We start from the raw sequence: 26,728 nt of genomic DNA, 5'->3' as shown, positions 1-26,728 counted from the left end.
TTATATGTGCATATGTACGTAAAATTCACACATTATAACTTTTACTTGCATGCATCTCTCTTAAAATTAACAAGTTGCAAGTGTCTAAACAAGAGAATATTTTTAGCTATAACCAACAAATTTTCAAATTTATTTACTAAAACGCAATATCAATCTTCTATTTACAGATTTCCACGTAAACACACACAACTGCATATATTTTATACACATAAACACACACCTACGTCATAAATCAGCAAAAAGTAATACCAAGCAACAGCTAAACAGCTGCCTCTGCAAAATTTCTAATTGTTTAGCATAAACCAATTAACGACTTAATAGTCGAAATAATTACACACATAAGACACACACAAACATGGAGACTGAATCGCTTAATCGGAAAAATTCCTCACGGAAAAGTTCGGTAATCAATGGTAATGGCGATGCGCCGACAAAGGTGACGACGGAAGGCGAGGCCGGCGGCGGTGGCGGCGGCGGCGGAGAGGTGACTTTAAAGGCGAAAATGAGTTTGATTAACGGCTGTACTGTCATCGTCGGTTCAATCATCGGCTCCGGCATCTTCGTGTCGCCCACCGGCGTACTGCGCTATACCGGAAGTGTGAATTTGTCGCTGATCGTGTGGGTAATTTCCGGCCTCTTTTCAATGGTGAGTAATCGCTTTTATAAATGTATAAACTATTGGCATAACAAGCGCTTAACGATTAGTTCGATTCGAATTGAGAAAATATGTATCCGCAGCTGACTTTATATGGAACTACTTATTATCTGAAATTCTTTCCGTACTTTCCAAGAAATATATATGTTTAAATAAACCATATATCTTTATTTAACTAGAATTATGTACTTGTGTAAGTTGAACTGATTTTCCGTTAAAGACTAGTTGACTCAAATATAAACGCTATGTGAGTGAAGGGCGCCGCGTTGCTCGTTTACCAAGGCAACTTTTCGATTCATTCAGTTTGTTATACGATATTTACGATGTTATATAATAAATTGTAGGAATTACACTATCAATTAGTATCCCTATTTCATCACAGAGGACCTACCCTTAAGATCGCTCCTTTAGTAAATTGGAAAAGTTGATTCGGCGTGCAGAGCATGCGCAGGGTATGGCGAGACGCTAGAACATTAACTTTGCGAATGCCCAGCTTTCAGCCGGTTGAGATGGAATATTTTCTACTTCTCCCAATATTCCAATTTAAGAAATATTGGACAGCTGTGGGGGTATTTGGTTACCATCCGGGAGCACAATGGTCATAATGATGGTCTAAGTGCGGCCGCCTGCGGTCTTGCTCTCTTGCGCCTCCCTTTTCATTCAACTAAGTGCACTTTCACACAGGGATTCAAAAGAGCCTCAAACCAGTTTATTGTGGGCGAGGCGACGACGAGGAAAGACGAAGGGACCGTGCCACTCGTGTTCGGGTGGCACGCTTTGTGTTCTTGTTCGTAACAGCTCGCTGCTACCCTTTTCAGCATTCCTTTTCACTTTCAAATCCTTTGAATGGTTGCAAGAGCGCTCGGTTTCAAATGAATTCGATCGCAAATTTGAGTTCTGTTATATATTTTTGTATGTAATATGCAAATATGTATGCATAGAATAATATAAATATTATGACAAATTGTAAATAAGGAGAAAATTAAGATATAGATTATGGAGTAAAGAAATTATGAGTTTTTAATACTTAAAGATTAGGAAATCCCTATTATAAATTTGGCCTTGAAAATATTAGTAGCGGATATTTAATACATTCTTGTGGATTAGGGAATTCCCGTCTTTAGTATTTCTTTGAAACTATTTAGCGGGTAGGTACTTGTATTATGCATATTGTTCTACCATATTCATGGTAATTCTTTGCAAGCAAAATTTGTGACCATCATCTCAACATACAAATGAAATACCCAGCACGCAGTGTTGCGCAGTCGAACCGCACAAATATTTGTGAAAAGGAATGCAGAAAAACTAGACCCGAGTTGCTGGACTCTTTTTGACCGTGTGAATACACAGAGCGACACCAAAAGAAAATTTGAAAAAAATCAGACTCTGTTGAATTCCTGTGTGAAGGTGCACTAACGAACTTCTGTCTTCATCAGATTTGGGCGAAACGATTATTTCGTCTTTACGTCAGACAAATATTTCACTCAAATGACACTCACAAGCAATATAATCAATTAACCTTAACCTTAAAATTTAGCGCTTACTTAGTTTTACAAAATATCCAAATAGTAAGAGACGATCTAGGTATAATATTAGAGAGTCTTAGTAGCTAAATTATGATTGAATATTTTTCATAGCTGGTGGGGGATATTTTTCTTCAATTGAACAAAATTTGTCTCGATTGAGACTTAGAAGTGCTTCATCGGTCATTTAGCTTAACCTTCATAGATAAAAGATTTGAATCGATGTGGCAAAACAAATACCATAGCTAGTTTAAAATCTTAAAAACCTTCCCATACAAAGCTCGCCGGGAAGGGAACAATTAGTGCTCTTACTAATTGAAAGGAGCAGAATATCTACAGCTGTGTTCAAAAGAACAGCGTTAAATAGTTTAGACTCCACTAATTTGCTTAAAGGCTGTTCCTACTTATGTAGCCAATATAAATACATTGTCATAAAACTGTCAGAATATTAATGATATATTGCTATGTGTAATTACTCTCCCTATTGTTGAGGGTTGCCCGAAACCCCCAAAAAATCCCTCTCCCGACCAATGGATCTGGCAATCGTTGCTTGCTGAATCGATTCAATGCCCATCTGTGCTGTCATCCCGGCAGAAATAGGTGAGTGATAGCTACTAATATCTATCGTTCTGACACACTTTGTATTAGGTAAATGGACTATTTAACATAACTTAAGATGCTCTGATTTTCATGATGAAAAGGTTTAAGATAATTAACGAAGTTATTTAGTCTGAATGTTGTTCCAGAGTCAACTGAAAATTTTCCAAGAACATAAAGTTAGACACTTTTCTTTCTGTCTATTGAAACCCATTTAAAACCTCAGATACATATTTATTACAAAAATAGATTCCAAAGCGAAACTAAAAACAACTGCCGTACACAAGCAATGAAAAAAGAAGCATATAAAATTAAAATGAAAATGGTGTGAGGATGCGGAAATGCAATCTCTCACTATCTTAATGAAATTCTTAACATTTTTCGCAGGGGTACGCATGTCGTAGTCAGCTGCTGACAATTTAAATATACTATTCTCATAATATGCTCCCAATACTAACACCAATGCGCGTGACATTTGCTCACGACTACGCAAATTGAAGTAAATAACCAGCCACTGATATATATCTATATAATTCAATTTAGATGCATATACTAATAAAAATGGATAAGAAAGTAGGTAGTTCTTATATAAAAGTACATGCAAATATATCTACCTATATACCTTTTATGTTGCTATATCTACCCAGCCTGTTTCTTTTTTTTGTGTTTTTGCAACGAGCGCTTTAGGTTAAATGACTGTATTAGACATCCGTATATTCAAAGTAGAGCGGAAAATTCTGACATAAAAATAAAAGTGCAAGAATTATGACTTTGACAGACAATTACTTACATAATAAATGCATGTGCGTCCTTGAAGGTACTTAGTGTCTGATAGCGGAATGTTTATTAAACGAATTCAGAATAATACTGCCAATAGAACAAAGATAGAGTCTATTACGCGGCTAATTGGAGGTTCTAAGCTTGATTACTTTAATCAAAGGTTTATTTTTAAGCTTTCGAGATATGTAGAAATATTTAAAGGGAGACTATCTGACCAATATTTCGGTCAAACTTGGATCGCTGAACATAAAGGCATTGAATAAAATATCTGCAGATTAGGTCGCGAGGGGTGTTTTTACCATTTAAGCTAATATAGTGGATTCATGTACTTCATTCTCTCTTCTACTCTTAAATTCACCGATAGAAAATTTTTAAATATTACATCTATTAAAAAAAGTCCATTATTTCTGCAATAGATTTCTTTAGTAATATGTATGGCGCTGTGTAGGAACGCTTGGGTTACGCATTAGAAACAGAAATTTCGTACTTCTGAACAAATTTCTGGTTGTTTGACTTATTTTTGTTAGAGCACGCATCAAAGATGGATGCTAGCTCTTCTTTCTTCGAAAAAAGCGAAAACGCAAGACAGGCGACTGAAAATGTGAATAGTGTGCCGATCCGGAAGGTTGCACTTTTTTGATTGCTCAAGAGCTATATATGGCACAAAAGTCCGTTTGGTACCATTTAAATAAGATTGAATACAAAAAAAAACTCGATCCATTTCTAAAATATTGGAAAGGGTGGTGGTTGAATCGCGGTGAGCCAGCGCAAACGGCAGCTAAGCCAGGATTAACTGTCAGGAAGGGTTTGCTATTTGTTTGGTGGGATCATTTACTATGAGCTGCTCCCCCATAGCCAAACTCTTAACTCGAACCTGTACTATCCCCAATTGGACCGTCTGAATTAATCATTCGCCCTGAAGTTCCCAGCTTTGATCAATAGGAGAGGAACAACGCCTAAAGCTGTGCGGGCTTGGTTTGAATGTTCTTATGCATCTTCTAATCCGTCATCACTACTACCTGTTCCTGTCTATGGCGAATAAAAAATAATGCTGAGGAAAAATTCGCCACAAGAGAAGCTTATAAAAATCGACTGTCCCAGTTTTTGGCTCATACGAGGACGGTTTTTATGAGATTGCCATTATGAAATAACCTTCAAAATGTCAACGAGTTATCGAACATACTTGTATGTAATGGTGCATATTTCACCTGAATCAGATTATTTTAACTATGCTAAATAAAAAATTCATTTTAATGTAAAAATAATGGATTTAGTTTTACTCGATGTTATAAATCGTTCAGTGTTGACCAGAGGCTTTAAAGACCTGCGAGTTTTTCTGTCCTCTTTTAATAGCAAGCTCCCGATGGCATTCATCTTTGCATATATACATATTTCTTTTTGGTGTTTTTAAATAGAAATAAATAGAAATATCTGGGGTTAGTTAGGTTGACAAAAGGTCGTATGAAAATCGGGACGAGATCTGCTCAGTTCTATATATTGGCAATCGTTGCAAATCAAATTCGAAAATGAAAGTGACAACATGTAAAGAAGGACTAAGTTCGGACATTTCATACTCTTGCAACTTTCAAGGATCGAATTCGAGGAAATTCCTTCAATTAATTAATTTTAAAAATATATAACTCAAACACTGACCGACATATTGAGCATTCGGTTTGTTAGAATAACGAAAATCATTATATTTAGTATATGAGGGTTTGGGTAATTCGTAGACCAATATCACATATTTTCGGCATTAGACTATAGTATGTCTAATATTATCCGTTCAGTTAATTTTGTTAAGGTATCTTACATATTGACCGATATACCTACATGGTATAAAGTCAATCAGAAGTTTGAAAATATTATATTTTATATACGAGAGATAGGGATAGTATATACTTGTATAGTATTGAACCGCTTTTATCCATTTTTGCCATTACCACAGAAAAAGGTGATCCTGAGTTTCATTAAGGTACTTCACATACCATCACAAATATATGCGAGATTTTATGCAAGTTTAAGTAACATTGTTATAAGAAAAAAATTGTATATTCATTAAGATAATTCGCATATTGACCGATATGTGCGGTATTAAGTTAGCCGGAAGTTCGAAAATGTTTCAATTAGGTATATGGGGACTAAAAGAATTGTTGGCACACGGACATATATATCAGATAAAGATTCTCTCTGAGTTTCTATAATATTATATATCCTACAAATTGACAGATGTTTTCAATAAAAAGTTCGCAATAGGAATTGGTGAACATGAGCACTTCGGAGTCAGTAGTCGCGCAAAGTTTTATCGCCATACATTCATTTGTGCCTTATTTGTATACTGGAAAATGAAAAATCAGATGGAATTGAAAATTGTGTAATTGAAAAGCAAGCGTGGTTGAAGTCCAATAACGCCCATTTTCACACTGAGCCATTTCATAATTATGTCCCATACTAAATTTGGTTAAAATCGGTCAAGCGGGTCCCGAGATATGGGTTTCCACCTAAATGTAGGCGGTGCCACGACGCTGGGCGGATCCTATAAAATCTTCTCGTACTATCTCGAATATAAAATTTTATGTCTCTGGTGTATTTATTTATAGATTTATCGTGCTTTTAGTAGTTTTTAACAGTACCGTTATATGGGGAGTGAGCAGAATTTTCATCCGATTTTTTCCATTTCAGTGTAAGTACTGCGATCTTTTGTGCCATATTACAGTTCGATATCCTTATTAGGTACTTAGTTATGTCACTTTATGGATTTTCGAATAATGGCGTTTTGTGGGCGTAACAGTGGTCCGACAACGCCCATCTACGAACTCGTCCTCACTTTTTTGCAAAGGAACACGTGAACCAAGTCTCATTAAGATATCTCAATCTTTACTCAAGTAACAGCTTGCACAGACAGTCGCTCTGAATTCAACTCGTCTTGTCATCGTGATCATTTATATATATATATATAACCCTATATCTATCTCGATTAGTTTTAGGTGATACAAAACTATTATACTCTGTAACGACATGTTGCAAGAGTATAACAAACATTTCACTCTCCTGTACATGCAAATTGCTTTGACTTTCTCTTGACTCTAGGGTATTATGGAATACGGACGCAATAATCCAAGTTTTCTATGGTTTTCATCGATGTTTCCAGGATGTCGGTTACATATACATACATATACAATTTTCGTGCGACTTTTATCCACTGATATTTAAGATTTCTTCATTACGTAGGAATGTTAATAGATTTCGTGAAAATTCAAGCTTAATCTGCTTCTGGAAGGTACAGAGTATCCAAGTGCAGTTTTGCATTTTAAGTTATTAGGCTAAAATCCGAAAATATATTTTGTTTCTAAAGTTATTTTCTATAACTCTACAACATATACTGTGCTATACTATAACTAATATCCATTTGTTTTGAATTTCCATCTGCCAGGTCGGTGCTTACTGCTATGCTGAGTTGGGCACAATGATCACTAAGTCTGGTGCAGATTATGCCTACATCATGGAGACATTCGGTCCCTTCATGGCCTTCATACGTCTGTGGATCGAGTGTATGATTGTGCGTCCCTGCTCACAGGCGATTGTGGCGCTCACTTTCAGTGTGTATGTGATGAAACCGTTCTTTCCGGATTGCCAGCCACCAGATGATTCAGCGCGCATGTTGGCCGTGTGTTGCATATGTAAGGACAAACATACTTTATACATATGTATATATTATATAACATATTCATATAATATCAGATTAAAATTCGTCAAGTAAGTATGTTAAATGAATTTCATTAATTAAAGTCAAAATCAGCGAATTCAATGTACTTTCAAATGACTGCAATAGACAACGTTCTTGACTTATAGATTAGGCGCTTGTAAACGACGTTAGAACAACACAACTGCCAATGTTAATATTTACTAACAAAAATATTAATAACAATAACAAATATTCACTCGTGAGTATTTCACATAAGGGGAAACGCAATTTTCAGCTGCTAATTGATGTACACGCTGCCGACGGGTAGTGATCGCATATATGTAAACAAGTATGCTTACCTAGTAACTACTTAGTCGCTCTTCTCACTACTTGGGTACGTGCATACAGTAAGCACTCGATTTGTGCAACTGATGGAGCACACAATTCGATGTTGTTTTTTTGGGATATTTGAAAAGAGGGCCTAAGGGCTATGAATCCCGAAAATTTTGCTTATTCCGTAATTTCCGGATTTGATTTAAGTGTATGTGTTGACATATTTGAAAAGGGATTTCAGTGTTTGAGGGCACTATCAGTTCCGAAAATAATTGCTGATCTCGAAATTTCGGGATATAATTTTAGTATGTGTAGATGTTGAAATCTGTGAAAGGGGATCTTGTGTGTTAACGAATACTTTCCACAGCCCAGAAAAAATCTGCTGGTCCAGTAATTATACCCTGAACAGGGTATATTAATTTTGCCACGAAGTTTGTAACACCCAGAAGGAAACGTCGGAGACCATATAAAGTATATATATAAATGATCACCGTGACGAGCTGAGTTGATTTAGCCATGTCCGTCTGTCTGTCCGTCCGTCTGTATATACGCGAACTAGTCCCTCAGTTTTTGAGATATCGATCTGAAATTTTGCACCTGTACTTTTCTCACAAAGAAGCTGCTCATTTGTCGGAACCGCCGATATCGGATCACTATAGCATATAGCTGCCATACAAACTGAACAATCGGAATCAAGTGCTTGTATGGAAAACTCTTTCATTTGACGAGGTATCTTCACGAAATTTGGCAGGGATTATTAGTTAAGACAACAATGTAATCTCCGAAGAAATTATTTAGATCGGATGACTATAGCATATAGCTGCCATACAAACTGAACAATCGGAGTAAAGTGCTTGCATGGAACATTTTTTTTATTTGACGAGATATCTTCACGAAATTAGGCACGAGTTATTGCTTAAGGCAACAAATTATTCTCCACAGAAATTGGTCAGATCAGATCACTATATCATATAGCTGTCATACAAATTGAACGTTCGGAATCAAGTTCTTGTAAGGGGCCTTTGTTTTTGTGAAGGGTATTATAGCTTCGGCGCAACCGAAGTTAACGTTTTTTCTTGTTTTAAATTGTTTTGGTGTAAAAGTCAAAATCATCACTTGGCTTCTATACAAGAATTCAATGACCTTATTGCGACTTTGGCAAATAATTACACTACCTTAAGGAAATTATATTTTAAAAGTAGCTTCTTGGTGGAATTTTTAATACCTAGGCAGGTCAATTGAAGGTAAACAAATTTTTTGACAAATCACAAGCTCTATCCCTGAATAACTCTTCATATTTTTACTGATTTTTGCTTCACATCATTTACCCGAATATCTGGGCCACTAAACCTCAAACCAACCAGTACCAACATTAAATTCCATCCAAATAAAAATATGTATTACGTTTTGACAGAGAAATTAGGAAATCTACATATAATAAGGCTCTTTTTATGATTAACTCACATCGAAACGCAGTTGGCGAAGTTCCCGGCAAAAGCCAAAACCTTCACAGTTGCATTTCTTGTGGCATAAAAGGGTATAAAAAATATATATACAAGTATGATTTTGATCGATCAATTTTTATGGCGGCTAAATAAAAAAGTGGTTTAATATCGACAGTTCCGATCGATATTTTCAGATACATATTCGTATATACAGACAGACAGATGGACATGGCTAAATGAACTCAGCTCGTCACGTTGATCATTTTTATATATGTTTTCTAGGGTCGCCAACCTTTCCTTTTGGGTCTTGCAAGTTTCGTGACAAAGATTACACTGTTAAAACGAGAGAAATTTTAAAAAAGATAAACCACTTATTTTATATGGAACAGCTAGGACATGTTCCCATCTCAATTTTGTCGAAATATTCGACATCAAGTTGCAAAGGAATAAGTTTTCTGAAGACTCTCTGAACCATACTATCGACCAGCTTATCCTGGTCCATCCTATCAAGGTTATTGAACAATTTATGGAAGAACAGCCTAATTTATAAAAAAATTAAGCATTATCAAAATTTAGGATCACATATTCCGGGGACCACTGTCAATAGTTTCGCAAACTTACACGCTCAGATACATAACGGCACTTGTTAATTTGAGCTGCTGCAAAAAACCGTTTACTGATTACGTCAAGTAGGAACTTCTTTCCACAAACATATGTATGTATGTTTTTATTTATACACTCCATACATATATTTGAATGTATATGTAAGTACGTACATACACACAATCTTTTTGTTTTCCAGTTGATTGCGCGAGTATGAGTTTCCTTGTAAATCAAATAAATTTACTGTTAAATCAATGCGCACACACACTAGCATACAATTTAATCTAGTTTCCTCTTTTTTTCTCAAGAAGTCACAAAGAGTTGGTGGATTATGAAAATTTTCTTTAAATTACATCATGCATTTTGCTAAAGTTTCCATGACAGTCATAGCACAGGGGTTGTTCAACGAAATGCATTTTTTAAATATTATAATAATAGATAGCCCAATTTTCTTGCTTGTTTTAGATCTCCATACCTCACAAAATATATTCCCCCACCCCTAGTAAACAGTTTTCAATCAACGCAGGTTCATGAGGAAGGGAGTTTCCACAGATTTTGTTTTCAGCACAGTGCCCCTCGTTTTATAAACTAACTTTTGTACTATAAGCCTGTCTTTTATCTATGTATCAAATAGACGACCATTCAAAATATCAAGTGAATGCGAGGCCTACTTGACATGGTAAACAAGCTTCTTACAGAGGATCATATTTTATGGAACTCAAGTAGCTAGTTTACAGATTACTCTAGAACTGGAGGGATTTTATGATTTTGGGAAAGGCTAGATCAAGTTAACCTATAATATTGACCAAGTCAAATCTCTGAGTTCTAATGTGAGTTCCAAGCGGGATTACTACAGTGAATTCAGTCACCAGGATTTTTCAATTATTGGCTTCAAACACTTTGAAAAATTCGTTCCGGATTCAAACGAATAATTATTCCATGTTACTGGGAAACCACTGAGAATATTTCTTATCAGCATTCCGCCACTTCTATTGTCCGTTTTATCAACTTTTTCACTTGTTTTTCCATTCTTTTTCACTCCTTTGCAGTGATATTACACAGGAATCGTCCATATCATCTTTGCAAGCTTATTTACTAGTTTTCGAATTTCGAAGAAAAACTTTATTCCTGTCTACTAAATAATAAAATTAGACCCGAGTGCTGCTTATATACAATGTGGTATATGCAGTAGAATGCCGAATATGTATGAATATACAAACCAAGAAAGCAAATCTAGCTTTTAATATCAATTCAGCGCAATTTCAGAAAATTGAGTTACAAACATCTACAATAATTTGACCCTTAAGCTGTGGTGTCTCATTGAATTCTGCAAAACTCCATAGATTTAATTTATATTCGATTATATGCTGGCACTTTACACTCTCTCACACACGCTCTATTTCTCTTTTTTCAGTGGTGCTAACTTTCGTTAACTGCTGGGACGTTAAATGGGCCACCGCTGTGCAGGACATCTTCACATATGCGAAGCTATTGGCGCTCTTCATCATCATCGCCACCGGCGTGTATCAATTGTACTTGGGCAAATTGGAATATTTTACATTCGAGAATACGGACACAAAAGTGACATCACTAGCGCTGTCCTTCTATTCCGGTTTGTTTGCTTACAATGGTTGGTAAGTTGACACCGTGTTTGTAGGTTATGGGTGGGTAAGCAAGGAAATCAGTTGGACACATAGCAGCATATATCCACTAAGAGGATTTGAGTAAGTGGCTTACAGGCTGTCCGAAGCAAAGGATATGTGTCATTGGTTTTGTTTGCTCTACTACTCAGATAATAAAATTATTGCCATCAGATGGTGGTATAAACTCTTCGCCTGTTTACTTACTCCCTCTTCTACCTCCATTGCCCTTTAGGAATTACTTGAACTTTATTATTGAAGAACTGAAGGACCCGGTAAAGAATTTGCCACGCGCAATCGCCATATCCTGTACTCTGGTCACAATTGTCTATGTTATGGCCAACGTTGCCTTCTACACCGTTCTGTCGCCAGAAGAGGTTCTCGGTTCGGCCGCTGTGGCGGTGACGTATGCGGAGCGCGCATTCGGCATATTTGCGTGGACGGTACCAGGTGAGTTAAAGAGAGAGTGCGAATAGCAGGCAGAAAGTGAACTAAGTTTGAAAATTGTTCTCTCATACTTGCAGTTTTCGTTGCTCTGTCTACCTTCGGTGCGGTGAATGGTATTTTGCTTACCTCCTCTCGTTTGTTCTACGCTGGCGCCAATGAAGGTCAAATGCCGGAAATCTTAACAATGATTCAGATACAACGATTTACGCCCACACCTGCTGTGCTGATAATGGCGCTGCTGTCGATGTTGTACCTCACAGTCTCTGATATTTTCGCGCTTATCAATTATGTGGGCTTTGCCACTTGGGTGAGTGTTATTTTATAAAAAAAATATATATAAACATTTGTTTAAGGATTTTCAGATTACCAATAATATATTAACTATATAATCACTCTGTATATATTTTTCTAAGAATATCTCTCTTTCTCATTTCTATTTCCTCATTAAAATAGCTGAGCATAGGCGTTTCTGTACTCTGTCTTCCCTGGTTGCGTTATGCTCAACCCAATTTGCCACGCCCCATACGCGTACCGCTCGTTTTTCCCGTTATTTATCTACTCGCCACCATTTTTGTCACCGTTGTGCCCATGTACGCTAGCCCTGTGGAAACCGGTTATGGCATCCTAATGATTTTGAGCAGCATACCTGTCTATTTGGTGTTCATCGCGTGGAAAAACAAACCGATTTGGTTCCAGAAAACAATGGGTAAGTTGTTAGTGACAGGGTTAGCGTGTAGTACGAAAATGTTTATGTAACGGCATAAAAAGCTTATTAAAAACTCCCAAAATTGAATTTATGTTCACGAAACACCCTTGGTATTATTTAATTGAATTAATTACGTTTTAATATCACGCACATTCACACATGCCGCTATGTTGTATTATTCTCTTTTAGGTGGATTCACACAAGGACTGCAAAAAGTTTTGATGGTTGTACGACCAAAAGCTTCCGCTTCAAAGGTTTTTATTTAATTCATTTCTTTTTCAATATTTTTGCACTCACTTCTGAGTAAATTCATGCACATTCTTTACTAATAGTTTAGTTATTTTTAAAATAACTTAAAATTTGTTTTTGTAAAAATTTTGCTTGCCTTTGTTTTTTAATTGGTTCCATTAAAAAATTTGGTTTAATTCAAGCACTCTTTGGTAAACATTTGTTGCATTTGGTTGTTCATAGTCCATTGTATAGTAGAGTATAAGTAGTGAAGTGATAACTTAGCAAATAAGGGAATTCACAAACCAAGCTTTCTGTCGATTGCTTCATTAAAAACCAATATGATATGTGGACCAATTTGATCATATTGTATATGAACAAATTTCTAACATTCTTTTTATATTTATAATAATAATTTCAACCAAATAATAATCGATAAATATAATAAGACTTGCTGTCGGAACTAATTCCATTCTCAATTTAGGTAAAGCATCTCCTGCTTGATTTATTTGTGTAAGAAGTTCGGCTGTGATTATGGTGCATATTTTTATTCTTGAATGGGTATAAATTTCTGTTCATTCCATCTACGTAATGTTGAATCGACTTAGCGAAGTCGATTAATTTCAATTCCGACTAGTTTGCCTAGTTAACAAAATATAAAAGACAAAATATGAAGGTGCCTCAACCTAAGTCTTACAAAAACTCGACAGGCCAGAAGCAAGTTTTGAGTTGATTCAACATCGGCTTTTTTATAAACCCTTCGACAATTGATACCCGGTAAGGCTTTTGTCTATACCGCATGAAATCCTTTTTTGCAAACTTCTACAACCAGGTAAGAAAAGAAAGAGTTCAATGAACTTCTTGCTAACCTGACCAAAATTACCTTTTAAGCGTTATTGGTAGAAATTTCCCTTAACCCTTGCTTCATCTATTGAAAATCGCACAGCGATCCTTCTCCAGAGCTCTCCCTTTTCACATAACCATTGGGCGCAAGATTTAGCTCGTCGACACTCTGGTCTAGATATTTGGAACGAAGTCGAAGATAAATATACCTAATAAGCCATTATTCCTCTACAACAATATAAGGCAACAGATGCCTTCCTCACTCTCTCCTCAATGGTTCGCCTGCACAAAGTTCAATTCAAAAGGTTAAAATTATTGTATGATATTTGTTGTTCAAAATATTCTCAATGAAATTAATAATTTAAACATTTACGAACTTTTAAGCAGCCAATATAACTACCAAACAATTGAACTGTTTTGTGAATACCCTTATTATTTGTACGAGGAAAATTAAGAAGTACTGTCTTCGCGAAATAAAAATCGATTACTAATACAATTTGTTAACTTCAATAAGGCAATGCTACTTAATTTTTATTAAATAAAAAATTAAATATTATTACGAACTAAAATTAATTTTATTATTTTTTTTTAGAAATATTTCAGCATTTTTATTAATCTCAAATCTTTATTTTACAGTGAGCCTCACACGTTTCCTACAGAAGACGCTAATGGTAGTCGGCAAAAGTAAACCAGCTCAGGTGTAAATGTCATAACCATGGATTCATTACATTAAATACACACATATATACTACATATGCATACTATATAGGTATATACATAAACCGTCATGTACGATTTCTACAAGGCATTTAAGAATTTATATAATGTAGGCTCTCAGTGTAGTGATTACCTATATGAATAATATAATTTTTAAACAGGAATGATGCAAAGCAGAAAGAACTATTAAAAAGCTTTTGTGAAATTAAGCGCCGTTATACAATAATCTTAAGTACTTTAAGATGGCTAAAAGATATAAAAAATTGTTTGACATGGAAAAATATGCATAAACTGTTATTCGAACTTTTGGAGGGGACCACCACCAAAAAAAATAAAACCAGTGATTTTTTAATAAAAAAGAATAATAAAAAGTAATAATGATAGTGTTCGCGTACATTTTTAATAAATTAGTTTTTTCAGTGACTCCATAGAGAAAGCTTTCATGCTGGAAAACCGAATAAAATTAAATATAATTTTTAAGCAAACATTTCAATATGCTGTGAATATCCCTAATACAATGAAATAGTCCAGTGCTGCTAATTGCATGCTTAATATTTAATTTAAGAGATTTTTAGCGCAGAACCACTAATAATTAAGTATTTTTTTAATGGAAATAGTAGTAATGTAAGCTGAAGGATTTTGAGCATATTAAATGTGGTATTGATGCTTCAACTATACCCGAAATAATATGGAATTACTCTAAACATTTTGATCCAGCTCCGCATGTCCAAGCTTAAAACTTTTAAAGTTAAACTCTCGAGAAGGGGAGCAGTACAAATAAAAAAACTGGAGATTTAAAACTCATATTTCAGTATATATGAATATACCTAAATATATATTAACAGATTTGCTTTTAACTATCTCAATTAAAAATATATATAAACTTTGATATGTTTTTCTTTAAGTTAAAGCTATTTAAATTTAAGTTAAGCTTTTTTAAACATTTTAGTGCATCCATTTTTCAAAAGCAAAATTAATTTTCACATATGAAAAAAACTTTTTTGTAAAATAAAGTAAATAATTTCATCATATGGTTTTATTTTGTAATTATTTTAAAATTAAAAGATAACGCAGAGAAAAGTGTATTATACGATTTCATTATTCATAATAATGTTTTAGTCATCACGCCTACGAACGGTTTTGTTGAACCTACTAAAAAAGCGTCACGGAATAAGTGCGCCACAAGCATTAAATTAAGCTACGAAGGTGGTAGAGAAGGGTTTTATACGTTCGGGTGTAAAAATTCTCAAAAGGGGCATGGTAGCGCCCACCTTTAGGTGAAATTGTATATTACAGGATCTACTAGAACGAATCTGAAATTCAGAAAGAATCTCTTTCTAATAACAGTTTATTTTCTAGCCCAACGTGAATGAAATCAGGGCAATACTGCCCCTGGGCCCATATATAATACCTTATATTCGGATTTTCAAACATCCGCTTAAATTTATGCCTTATATAATATATTGGTCAATCAGAGAGGTTTCTTAATTTGCAAATTTGTATTGTATTGTGTATGAAATTTACGGTTACACCCGAACTCAACGCTTCCTTACATGTTACTATTACTATTTTTCTCCAAAATAGTATTTACCGAAATTTTTAGGATTTCAGCGGCGGCCAAATTTTCTTAAAGATCTTTGAGTCCTCACTTGAATCATATATAAAATCAGTTTGCAAATTAACCAAAACAGCACCTGTAAATTTGAGTTTGACAATTTTTTTATTTTCAAATATTTTAATTTTAAGATTATATACATACATATGCAATTTCTTTTAGAAAAGATAATATTTGTAGCGACGAGTTACTTTTTAATTTTTCATTGAACTTTTACAAATAATTTGAATATTTTAATAAAAATAACACATATATAAAAAAGAAGTTTATTTAATTAATTAAATTTTTGCTTACTTTATTGATAAGCTTTAAAGATTATATATTCAATTATGTTTGATAGTGGCAACCCCCACTAGGATTTCTGGTGAGAACGGCACATAGAAGTCAAATAAGCTACGATTTTAAAAATGAGTCTTTGATGCACCCTGTTTAATAATTAGCGGAGTCAGATATTTTTAAAATTGAAAGGTAAAAATAATATTTCGGAATATTTAACAAAAAAATTTATAACAAAAAAAATTATGTAACAAATGTATGCCAGTTAGAACAAAACTTTTGCTTAAAACATACAATATTATTATAATTTTTTGGATTTTTTATATATTTTCCAAATGTTTCATAATTCAAGAAATTAAAAAAGTTAAAAATAAAAAATGTTTCAAAATAATTTAGTTAGACCTTAATAAACAAAAACCACGATACAACTTTTTAGTAAACCTATTTGCAAATAATTACATTTGGTTTCACGTACAAAATGTTAAAATGTTTATAATCATTTAATAATTGACTTAAAAAATTTATTAAATATAATTATTTACACTTTTTACATAATGTAGACTTTTTTAATTTTTATCAAAACTAAAAGAACTTTTGGGAAACTACTCATACATTTTCGAACAGCTGATTTTAATACGCTTACCTCTATATACACACATACATGAGTACACACCAACCCATTTGGAACTGCCAGCATTAAAGCAACATCAGCAATAAAAGGCAGCCGAAATTCCAAAATAAAATCCAGGTGATTTAAAAACTTTGAGAAAGATATTAGTGTCTACATATTTAGTTATATGTATGCTAACATATGTATATATAAAACATATCTACCATAGAAAATTTTGTAGAAAATCGTTGTATGAACAACAAACTTTAAAATTAACACAACACTACTGACTACCTGAGCGCTCGAACAAAAAATTGAAATCCTCTTAGAGTCTTAAATTAATGTTTTCCATTTGCTATAGCTGTTCTTTGTTATGTGTTCCGTTGGTTGCTTCTGTAACTCAGTTAAAACAGCAAATAAAACACAAGGTCTAAAATGTTTGAATTATTGCATAACCAGCAAAAATTATATAAGAAAATATAAATAATATAAATATAAAATAAAAATTTTAAAAATATGTATAAGTAACACTATGTAACTAAGTAAATATATAACTGTATATGTTTGTATGATATTGAAATACTACCAAATGCTAAAGATGTATTGGAAAAATTGTTGACAATAATATTATCATTACGATTACATAATGTATATTAATATATGTTTTTATGTATACAAAATTACTCATTACTATTTAGTCATTGCGCCATTGCATGTTTGAAATTTAATAAAGTGCTGCATACACTGTGAGAAATGACTGCGAACAATTAACTTGCAAAACTGATTTACTGCACACACATATACATATATAACATATTATATATTAAATAATACTGCATTTTATTAGAGAATTGTATTAATAGCTGTTAGAATTCAATTAAACGTAAATTTTATTTGCAGTGTGAAACAGAAAATGTAAAAAAAATGTGCTCAAATTAATTTCATTCGCTTACAGCCAGGTGTAATGGAATTGATTTGCCCCATACTAAATACAAATGAAAGAAAAATAAATATAAATACATACATACATGATACCAAAGCAATGAAGACACAGCGAAATTTTGTGGTTTTGATTTTTTCCACAAAACTTGGAGGTATCAAAGATTTATAAAAGCTTTAATAAAAATTGTGTTTGGAATCACGATCAAATGTAATATAACTCAGATCTTGGCGGTTAGCAGGGTTGCAAATAATGCGTTAAACAAGAAAAAAACTTAACTTCGGCGGCAATGAAGCTGTAACACCCTTCACAAATACAAAAGACTTCATATAACCACTTGAATCTGATCGTTCAATTTGTATGTCAGCTATATGGTATAGTGGTCTGTTATCGGCGGTTCCGACAAATATGCTGTTTCTTAAGAAAAAGGGACGTGTGCAAAATTTTATAGCGATATCTTAAAAACTGAGAGCCTAGTTCGCGTATATACAGACAAACGGACATGGATAAATTAAGGTGGGTCAAAAAAGTTTATGTTTTTTTCGCTCCATACTCTGAAGAATTGGTTGATAGTTGATAGGCTCTCTATGTATGAGCTCTTAATTGTAACGGAAATGTCCTCCGCCTAACGGTTTTCCTTTTTTTTTCTTATTATTAAGTAGAAAAATGCATATCTCGCTTTCAACTACTTGAAAACACTTTTCTAGATTTTCTAGGAAAGTTGAATGCTCTTCAAACAAGGTTTATTAGGATTTTTTCGTAAACCTAACCGTTTTAAATATATAACCGACCGAAGTTTGACTATTTTAAGGCTATTAAGACTATTTTTTTTTTTTTAATTTTATATCACAATGAAAACATATCATTTTAAATTGCAAAGCTCCCAGTCTTGTAAGAAATTTTCTGCTCTACAAAAATGGTCACAATCACTGAAGCCTCGCAGAAATTAGCTAAAACTAAGACGTCACAAACTAACAGACGATAAAGTATCGAGGATAAATTGTCCTCTTCTCAATTTCTATTAATTTTGGTTAGTGTTCAACAATTTAAGCGACTATAATGAATAACGAGTACCTTTATAGAATTTTATCATGATAGTAATACAATATTCGGCATTAGACGAACTTATGACTCTACTAAGTCCATTTCAAAATAACTTTCGTTAATTTTCGATATCTCACTTTTTAATGCTTATGTCCTTGTGCGTAATTTTCTGTATATGTCATTCATTTTAAGCGTAAACAACAATAAATTTTGTTCACTCAATCACTAACATAGAATTTCTCCCTTATTACTTAGCCGAAAGTGCTCTAGCAGGGCGAACGTGGCAAAAGTGGTTTGCACGACTCCAAAGTGGTAATTTTGACTTGAAAGGCGAGAAACGTCCTGGGCGGCAAAAAAGTTTGAGAAACTGGAAGCACAACTCGATGAAGATTGTTGCCAATCACAAGAAGAGCTCACCGAATCTTTGGTAATTGCAAAACGATTTTCCATATCAGAAATGCTGTTTTAACCTTAAAAAAAAGTAGTTTTTGCCTCGGATTGTGACTGGTGATGAAACATGGATCCATTACGACAACGCTATAGGCAAAAGATAATATGTGAAAACGGTTAAAAAACTACTTGGAAAACAGCAACTGCGAAGTTTTCTCTTATCCGCCTTATAGCCCAGACTTTACCTCTTCTAACTAACATTTGTTCCAGTCGATGCAGAACGCCCTCGTTGCAATATGGTGCACACACAATAGGGTATCAAAATCAAAAATTTGCTCTTCTTAGTTTTTGGCCACAAAGTCGACACAGTTCTTTTCGGATGGAATTCACATTTGCGATTTTGTTCGATATTTCATAATTGATGTCTTCAATGGGAAATCAAAAAAACTGGTGATATTCAAAATGGTGTTATATGAGAATTAGTCATTGTTGCTTTGTTTATTTCTGTCGGAGTACTATTATTAGAAAACGATATTACTTTTTTCATAAGTTTTATAAACTACTGTTATATGGGAGAATAATTTCATTTGCACCAAATCATTCGGTAACAATATTGCATCGTGATGCATAATTTATACAAGGTTTTTGTTCATCGGCAATTCAATGCATCATTTCTTGCTTTATAAATTTCTTGATTAGTTGCTTAGTTAGAGCATGTTAATGAAAATTTATCTGAACGATCATTAGGTTATACCATACCATTTACTTAAATTCCTGTTCATTCTTAAACAGAAGGCTTTTGTTAACCTAAAATTTACAACATTAGTACTTCACACTCTGTGAAATCCTTAATATCAACTACTTAATTATTTTCCTATTTATAACCATATATCATACTGCCTAAACTAGTGGGGTCTTCGTACTGTTAGTTATTATTTTTGGTAATTTTTGGTCTATTGGCATCTCTCAACTCGAGCTTAGCATTGAAAACAAATTAAACATGCATAATGATCCTAACTGTTATTATTTTTAAGTCCCTAAAGCCCGTTCAAAAGGTAACAATAATCCATGACAGTGACCTTATAACTTTACACTTCAAAGGGAATTCTCATAGACCGCTATTGCACCCTCGGAGAAAGGCATCTCAGAATACACTAAAACAGTTAAGATTTTGATACAGCATAATACTGATTGACGAACCCCTGATATGTCCTTAAATTTCAAACATGGCTTTTAGGAACCCCAAGTGTATTTCTTCTTATAATTAATTTAAAACAATATATCCAATCTTCTGATGTGTTGTTTCATTTGATTTATTGCATTTTTTTATGTGTCGTCCTTCAGCTTAGCAAATTCGTTTTATTTTTCTTGATATAGCATTAGTATTTCTTTAATTATTACGCACAGCCAGTATTTCATCTTTAATGGCGTCGCCCAGTTGTGTCTTACACAACTTCAATTTCAAGACCTTATATTTGGCGGCATTATCGTTGAGTTCCTTTGCCTTTCGACGCAGAAAAGGCACCAAACTGTTTTTGTATTCGCAAAACTCCAGTTCACGCAGCAAATTCTCCAGCGAAACCTGCGCCAATTTGTAGCGATTGAAGTAGTATTGCATGCTGGACTGTGGCTGCTTGTTTTCGCCCATCAGTTCCTTGTGATCCATTTGATTTGACTTCTGACAAACGTTATGACACAACTGCGCTACGCCCTCCGCGTACTTACAATCATAATACTGCTGCAAAGCCTTATAAATACGCTCGAAGCTCTTCTCGAAACGTTCGGTCCAAGCATATAGCTTGCGCTGAAGGGCTGAGCGTATCTGTGGCGATTTCTTTGCTTCCGCAAGATTATTTGGCACGTTGCCGCCTTTCAAACGATCTCCCGTCTCCCTCAAATCATTATGCGTACTCGTTACTTTCTTGTGCTCCTCCTTCATACCCATGTAGGCGCTGTGCGCCAACTTCAGCATATCACCAGTAATCTGACCTCTATCCAGCGAAACGTCAAAGAGTATCCACCAAGGCTCACCGCCACCGAAATGCGCACTAATGCAGTCATTGATCAGCATGTTCCGCTCATCGGCAACGCCACGTTTCATGAAACCTCGCTTTATTGGTGCTGACGGAGTTCGCAGCAGACGACACAGACTACGTTTCGAATTCACATCCAATTTGTGCAGATACAAATGCATTATGACCAAGTTGACCTTATGGATCACATAGCGTTGATCTTCGAACTCATACTTGATCTCGATTATCTCATGCCATTGACCCACACTGAAAAGACGGCGATACTGTGAGTCCAGCCACTTGAACAGTTGATGCGTAGTGCTGAAACTCATGTCGCTTCGCAGCAAATGAAAGAAGTGACCGGTGATCGGATGTTGGCGCAGATCGTAGTACCGCAAATAGATATTAGTGAGTTTGCACTGCATCAGCTGTAAGCGACGCTCGACATTGCGCACCATAAGTTGATGTAGAAAGAAGAGCGGACAGAGACGCTTATTGCAGAAACGTTGTAGACAACAGTTTTTACGGTTCTCCAGTAGTTGTTGTGTGAGCTCGAACATTTCATTACGCGTGCGGGGATCCGTGCCATTGCCGACGAAATCGAAGTGTACACGACGGGTACTGTGCGAGTCCTCACTCTGTGAGTTTTGTGACGATTGTTTTGGCTGTTCATCATGTCGGGCGCTCTGACCAAGCAGATCGCTACGCGCCGCTTGCAAACGCTTCCGAGAGAATTTTGGCATTATGTTGCCGTCGAGCCATTCCACAGACGTCTTTCTATCCATGGAGATTTTTGCTGGTTTTAACACAAAATTGCGATCATAAAAACTATTGATTTTAATGAATTCTGCTTGGTTTTTATTTTATTTCCAGATTTTTTTTGCCGAAATGTTTAATGGTTGTTTCTCCAAAAAAAATGTCGTATTTTTTCTGAACAGTTTAAATTTTATTTGGTTTTAAGAAACACAGAAACTGTCAATTTGAGTTTGTCGAAGTTTCACTGCCAAAATTTTTAAATATTTCTTAAACACAGGCGGACGCATGTGAATATAAAAAAAAATTAATATATATGATATACAACGTTTAGACACCATCTGCAAGAATTTGTGGCGAATATGCAGATTCACCAAATACTTATTCTGAAGTCTTTAAGCACTTCAATTTTTGCTAGATGACTATCACACTCCGTAGAAAGACTACCTTTAATTCAGTAAAGAACTCTTACTTACTCTCACGTGAAGTTGCATTCTGAGTCAAGAAGGTAATTCATACGGGGCCGATGCGATTTTGTAGGGTTCTTACTGCCTTTGCCACAGTTGGGACAACAAGCTCTACCGTGAAACCACTTCACAGCAGTGTTTGACGCTATTTAAGCACAATCCCAAGGAGCTTTTGAGGCGTTTTACCGCGAATCTTCTTCGAAGAAGGCGAAGACTGTCCTATCCGCCCAATAAGGAATAACGACCATTTTATGGAATTCACAAGGTGTCATCTACATCGGCTACCCTAAAAGGTTAAATCGATCACAGGGTTCTACTACGTCGAAGTGTTTTTGGACCATGCCAGTGCACAGGCTGACATCTCTTTCGTCGCTACGGCAAAAACAGTTGAAATTTAAGTTGTTTTTGTTGTTGTAGCGGCAGAATTCTGCCGAGTTGACAGTTCTTGGCCGGAATAAACCCGGGTCCGTTCCGGTTACGTAGACCCGACTGTCGTGGGAACGGTGAAATTTTCAGAATTGAAATTTTAGTCGAATGAGAAGGTTTTTGCTGTCAAGGGCCCTACTTTCTAGATATCCAGAAAACTTATTGTTGAGAAGGAAAAAATTATAGCATTGCCATGTTTCCAAAATTATCGTTTTTATACCCCGGACAGGGTATATTTAGTTTGGCACGAAGTTTGTAACACCCGAAAGGAAACAGCGAAGATCATATCGTATATATGATCAGCGTGACGAGCTGAGTTCATTTAACCATGACGGTCCATCTGTCTGTATACGCGAACTACCTGTAGTCCCTTAGTTTTTAAGATATCGCTCTGATATTTTGCACACATTCTTTTTTCCACAAAAAGCTGCTCATTTGCCGGAACCAATGTCCGAATAAATTGTACAGGTCAGACGACTGTAGCATACTAAAGCGGCCGTACAAACCGACCGAATGAAGGGTGAAATAGAAAAATACGTATCCCTTGTTGCTAATTGTCGAGATCGTTCTCACATTAATTCATTTAACGATATTTATATACATATAATATATATTCCCCACAGCAGAAAAAAATTCACTCCAAATTAGTTAATGAAGACAGACTTCAGCCAAAAAAGGGTATTTCCAGCTGCGAAGTTCTATAAACTTGGCCTAGCCTCTAAGGCTATCAAACAAAGTAGGGAATGAGTACAAAGCGAAAATGGGTGAAAGTATAAAGTTAAATCGGTAGAAGGGCTTCTTTACTTTAGAAGCTTGTTAAACCGCGACACTCTCTGACCAAGCTTTTAGTTTCTATAAGATCGTTTCGAATTTCCCAAAAATCCGTAATACTTACAACACTGTCCTAAAGAGCGATATTCAGATTTTGCAATTTTTTTATTCTTACTTTTCAAACTTTTACTCATCACGAGCCAACCATAGATTTCAATTTTTTTACAATAAGATATCATATTTTAACTGTACTTTAGTAATATCTGCACTTATTGCTAATATAGAGGTAAAAGCACACAAAGGTATTACCAAAATACAGTTACATTTGGTGCCTCACAAATTTCAGAGTACCATTACTGCAGTTATATCTACTCCGCATGCTATGCATTACCCGAAATGGTAGCCTTAAATGATGGATATTTTATAAACTTAATATTTGAACCAGTGTTGGTCAGCAGATTTCTTTCACCTTTAATCGTTTCGATTAGCGAGTTCTGGCATATCTCCAGATGGCGCAATTTGCAATTCGTAGCATAATCTTTGATTTCCTTCTTCTTGGCATCCAGATACACGCGTAAGATCGCGCTATCAGGGGAATTCTCAATCTCTTTAGCCAAACGTATAAACTCTTTTATGATCGTGAGATAATTCTTTTCGAGCTTGTCCAATGACTCCGAGCGCTCGGCTTGCCGACTCTTATAACAATTACTGCTAGATGGACGGAGCGAGCTAAAGCTTAACATGTTTTTGAGTTCGATACAAATATTTTGTATATTTTCACGATACTTATACTCGTACAAGCTGTGTATGTGCTTGAGCACCACCGGCACCAGCTGATCCATTTTCGTATACCAGGTATTCAAATTATAGGTTTGATTATTCTTGTTCATTAATCTGTTGGATATCGAGCGTGACGAATTAGCTGCAATAAAGGTTGGAGTATTTTGTGCCATACTTAATGTGGACGCGCCCAGTTGGGAATTGACCGTCAGCTGTGAACCGCTCGAGACGTGTAAGAAGGAGAGCAAGCTGCTTAAATCGAAATCATCCGACGCTTTGATCTACAAATTGGAGCATTTCAACATAAATATTGTAAATAGTAAAATACATACAGGTTTCACTTACATCTGAAGAGTCTTTTGCATTGATACCGGCGTACGCAGAGCTGGCTAAATTCAGTTGGTCATCAATGATTATACCACGACCTTTCGCTATCGGCACATGGAAGACGAACCAGGTAAACCAGTTCTCTTTTGGTCCCAATATTTCTCGCAGACAATCGGTAAGCATAATACTCTTTCGACCACGCTTCGCGCTATGTATATTCTCGAAACAATTACGCAGACAAGTCTTTGTATCGCTATCCATGTGACAAAGAAAGACGTGCATAATAGAAAGGCGCACGGTGTGAACGCGAGTCTGTACGTCGCTGAAGGTGAACTCCAGGTCCATGTTTTCAGTGCCTTGACCTTTGGCGAAAAGCTGCAAGTAACGGGTTTGCAGCCAACGCAATAATTCCAAGGTATTACTAAATAAATTCTGCGGACGCGAATGGCGTTTGTTCTTCGTGGTAGAGCGTGGTTGACTGGAGCCGAGGAAATTAACAACATCATATTTGCGTACATCAAAATATTCGACCTGTGATAAAGTGGTGAGAGGTGGCATATCATTTTGTTAATATTTATAGATTTCAAAATCAACTCACTTTGATTCTCATTAACTTGGCCTGCAAGGCCATCATACGCTTGTCCACCTCGGAGACGAGCAAATTGCATAAAAATGATATTTGGCATTCGCGGAGTGGAAAGAATTGCAACAAGCAACAACTGGATTTATTTAGAAATAGTTCGTCCATGAGCATGGCATATTCGGCGCGTACGAATGCGTTTCGTGTTGTGCCCACACAATCGAAACGTAGCGGTTGTGTGTGCGCATGCGTCGCCCATTTAGCATAAGTGGCTGACTTGAAACTTTTGAGAGCGGGTGAAGGTATGGACATGGAGAGATCCAAAACGTTGCGGAACTCTTCAGGATCGCCTCCGCGTACATCCTCATCCACTACTACAACAACACGTTGTTTACGTGACATCTTCGATTTTCTTTATTGCTTTTTACGTTTTCCTTTAATGAGTCTTTGATGTTTATGGGCTGCAATGGAGCTCTGATTGGTTTTAAGTTGGCAGCACGAGCGGATATTGTACTTAATTTAGCGCTAAAAATTATTTAGAAAAAATTTTAAAGACTAAAAGCAATTTAGATTTTTTTATGTAAGTTCAAAGAATTTCCGAAAATAATTTTCAGTTAGAAGAATTTTTGAAAGGTTTTCTAAAATTGTGCAATACAAAATGGAAATAAAGAACCAAAGAAGGTGTTGTTTAATATTATTGATTTTTCTTTTTAAAGATAAGTTATTCACAACGATTCTACTGGACCTACAAATGAATAATGTTTGCTTTCATAAGTTTTCCTTAGGTGAAGGGGATCCAAATAAAACTGCTCTTTACTGCACTCGGATGACAAATTGCAGAAGTCTATGTTCCCATGTATTTACTTTAGCCATGCTACATTACTAGTTATGTATGCTTTAATATGTCTAGAAACTTTTGAAATTCGATAATTAGATAACGACTCGGACCAATACTGGCTCACATGTCAGATTAAAAATTGGGCGAGAAATGTAACTGCGAAGGGTACTGGTAGACAATTATGCCGGAAAATTGTACCTACAGTCCAAATTCCTGCAATAATGATGAAAGTCCGGGTTATGGAACCCGAACCTTAACCTTAAATAATCATACCTTTACCCCACTAACGGGGTTAAGGGTGTCGATCGAGTACCGTGGAAACAGCGGCAAAGTGACAATATCGTAAATAAGCCTCACCGTCAACGAAAGACCTTACTGAACCTAAATATATTGTGGTTTTGGGATTAGGAAGTATACAATTGATTAAATATCAATTTAAAAAATTTGAAGTTGTTCTACTCCGAAGATTTATAAATCGTTACGTCTTCGCAACTGTAAATTTCACCTAAGATAGACTGGTTAGACGAATAATTCCAAGCATTAAAAAATAACGTCTCGCTGACTTTATCAATTAATTTCACTTGCTATACCAATCGATTCTGGTGTCAACTCTTTCCAGAGATCATTATCGCTTAATATTTGGTAATAGAGATATCAGTAGAGGAGTAAAGTTATATTAGAGAATAGTAAAATCTAATTA

At 35.3% G+C, this 26,728-nt stretch overlaps 2 protein-coding genes and 1 long non-coding RNA gene across 9 annotated transcripts in view; 1 reads left to right on the top strand and 2 right to left on the bottom strand.

Annotated features, from left to right (window-relative positions):
* Positions 1-17,759, top strand: part of LOC106620543 (Y+L amino acid transporter 2) — a 43,561-nt gene extending 25,802 nt beyond the window's left edge. For 5 of the 6 annotated variants that reach the window (XM_036368763.2, XM_036368761.2, XM_036368758.2 and 2 more), the window contains exons 2-9: positions 168-646; positions 6,986-7,232; positions 11,033-11,252; positions 11,494-11,708; positions 11,783-12,012; positions 12,159-12,411; positions 12,601-12,665; positions 14,119-17,759. In XM_036368763.2, coding sequence (XP_036224656.2) covers positions 356-646; positions 6,986-7,232; positions 11,033-11,252; positions 11,494-11,708; positions 11,783-12,012; positions 12,159-12,411; positions 12,601-12,665; positions 14,119-14,121 — 1,524 coding nt within the window. In that variant the 5' untranslated portion in view covers positions 168-355 and the 3' untranslated portion in view covers positions 14,122-17,759. The remainder of the gene's footprint in view (positions 1-167; positions 647-6,985; positions 7,233-11,032; positions 11,253-11,493; positions 11,709-11,782; positions 12,013-12,158; positions 12,412-12,600; positions 12,666-14,118) is intronic. The other variant, XM_036368764.2, reaches the window with a different exon arrangement.
* A 1,087-nt stretch (positions 17,760-18,846) lies between these two features.
* LOC118682053 (uncharacterized) lies at positions 18,847-20,098 on the bottom strand. Its single transcript, XR_011394800.1, has 2 exons — positions 19,320-20,098; positions 18,847-19,221 (listed from the first exon to the last, which is right to left on the bottom strand). It is a non-coding gene; the product is annotated as an uncharacterized lncRNA (long non-coding RNA).
* A 3,551-nt stretch (positions 20,099-23,649) lies between these two features.
* Positions 23,650-25,842, bottom strand: LOC106620544 (uncharacterized). 2 transcript variants are annotated; one of them, XM_014239070.3, is made up of 4 exons: positions 25,209-25,842; positions 24,629-25,141; positions 23,973-24,564; positions 23,650-23,907 (listed from the first exon to the last, which is right to left on the bottom strand). In XM_014239070.3, the coding sequence occupies exons 1-4, from the start codon at positions 25,590-25,592 to the stop codon at positions 23,891-23,893; spliced, it is 1,506 nt and encodes a 501-aa protein (XP_014094545.3). In that variant the 5' UTR covers positions 25,593-25,842; the 3' UTR covers positions 23,650-23,890. The 2 variants fall into 2 exon arrangements, with proteins under 2 accessions (XP_014094545.3, XP_014094544.3); XM_014239069.3 differs by having other exon boundaries at positions 23,650-24,564; positions 25,209-25,841.
* Positions 25,843-26,728: the final 886 nt, after the last annotated feature.

The sequence above is a fragment of the Bactrocera oleae genome, chromosome 2 (genome assembly GCF_042242935.1).
Source record: "Bactrocera oleae isolate idBacOlea1 chromosome 2, idBacOlea1, whole genome shotgun sequence".
Taxonomy (NCBI): Eukaryota; Metazoa; Arthropoda; class Insecta; order Diptera; family Tephritidae; genus Bactrocera; species Bactrocera oleae.
The sequence above is the reverse complement of the archived record's forward strand: the minus strand, read 5'-3'. Positions and strand labels throughout refer to the sequence as shown.